The 1,405-nt window shown below is 40.7% G+C and overlaps 1 protein-coding gene across 1 annotated transcript in view; it reads right to left on the bottom strand.

Moving 5' to 3' along the window:
- LOC101853214 (uncharacterized oxidoreductase MexAM1_META1p0182) overlaps window positions 1–1,286 on the bottom strand; it is a gene marked incomplete at its 5' end in the record, with an annotated part of 14,791 nt that extends 13,505 nt beyond the window's left edge. Inside the window, 2 exon segments of the mRNA XM_013090475.2 lie at window positions 129–270; window positions 1,194–1,286. Coding sequence (XP_012945929.2) covers window positions 129–270; window positions 1,194–1,286 — 235 coding nt within the window.
- Between the last annotated feature and the right edge of the window lie 119 nt (window positions 1,287–1,405).

Below are 1,405 nucleotides of genomic sequence, written 5' to 3'. Positions count from 1 at the left end.
GATAGATAGATAGATAGATAGATAGATAGATAGATAGATAGATAGATAGATAGATAGATAGATAGATAGATAGATAGATAGATAGATAGATGAGAAATGCGTGTTCACAATCACGTGACTTTATTGACCTTTTGTTTTTGCCAAGTGGGGGTGACACAGCTGTGAAAGGTGAAGTGGTGCGTTGAGAAGAAGGTCCAAGTCCGAGTAGAGGTTCTTTTGAGTCACCTGGAGCAGCGGGGCATGAACGCCTTTGGCGCCTGCGTTGTTTACCTTTAGGAAGATACAAAGGCGTTTTGTTCAGAAACAAGGAACAAGTAGATACAATATTCGATCATATAAAGGAGGCAAATGCTTTGATAAAAACAACAGGTCTTTCGGTCTAACTCCTTCTGTATTATCATTTCCCTGAACTCACGGCTAGGCCTATTTATTTTGGCCGGCAGTTCAGGCTGAATCCTTGTTCGTCGAAATCGTAAATGAGATCCGGATCTAACAAAATGAAAGGGTCGATAGTTATAATACTTGTCTCATGAAATAGTTGAAACCAAGTCTTAATTATCACCACGTGAAGCAACAGCTCTTTGCTTCCCAAGCAGTTAAGTTTTTTTCTAACCACGATCTCGGGATGCTGTTTCCGAAACAATCTAAACCATGTGTCTGGTGTGCTGTTGGCATTCCATGGTTTCCCTTTTATTGTTGTCTGTAGTTGGCCCTGTTTGAAGTAATATGGACCAAGGCATTGACTTATTCTGCACATTGGCTTTTGGGAGACACAAATGTATCCGACTATTTATAATTTATACAAGACTGAAGATCTAAGAACATTCAGTTTGGAGTCTGGTGAATGGTTTTTGGGAAGGTCGAACACGGTATTTAATACTGTAAGCAACTCAGATAGGACCGAGCCCACGTGAAAAAAGGAGGGGGGGGATGGTTTTAAAATTATCCCTAAACAATCAAAATTAAAGAAACTCAGGTTCGGGGACTGGCAATACCGTTGTCATTTGTAGTTTTTAAAAAGACCTCTACGTCGATGTGCTTCTCTTGACTCAAACTCAAAAGAAACACCGTGATGTCTGTGTCTGTGAACCACCTTCTTAAGGGCAAGAAAAAAACCCACCTCATGTCTAACCGTTTCCAACACTTTCATTTACATAAAGACATCCCAAACACATAGACAAAGTCCAACTCACCAGTATATCGATCTGGCTGAAGGCGTCTAGTGTTTCGGACACTAGTTTCTCCCTCACTTTAGCATCTGTGATGTCACCAATGACACCAATTACCTGAGCGAAAGATGAGGGTAGATTATAAGTGATACTGCATCTGAAAATCGGTAGGAGAAAGAGAAAGACGAGGTATAGGAGCAGACGGAAGAAAAGAGAAAGATTAAGATATGGGGGTG

This window comes from Aplysia californica, unplaced genomic scaffold (assembly GCF_000002075.1).
Source record: "Aplysia californica isolate F4 #8 unplaced genomic scaffold, AplCal3.0 scaffold01297, whole genome shotgun sequence".
In the NCBI taxonomy this organism is placed as follows: Eukaryota; Metazoa; Mollusca; class Gastropoda; order Aplysiida; family Aplysiidae; genus Aplysia; species Aplysia californica.
Note: the sequence above shows the minus strand (reverse complement) of the source record. Positions and strands in the feature narration are given on the sequence as shown.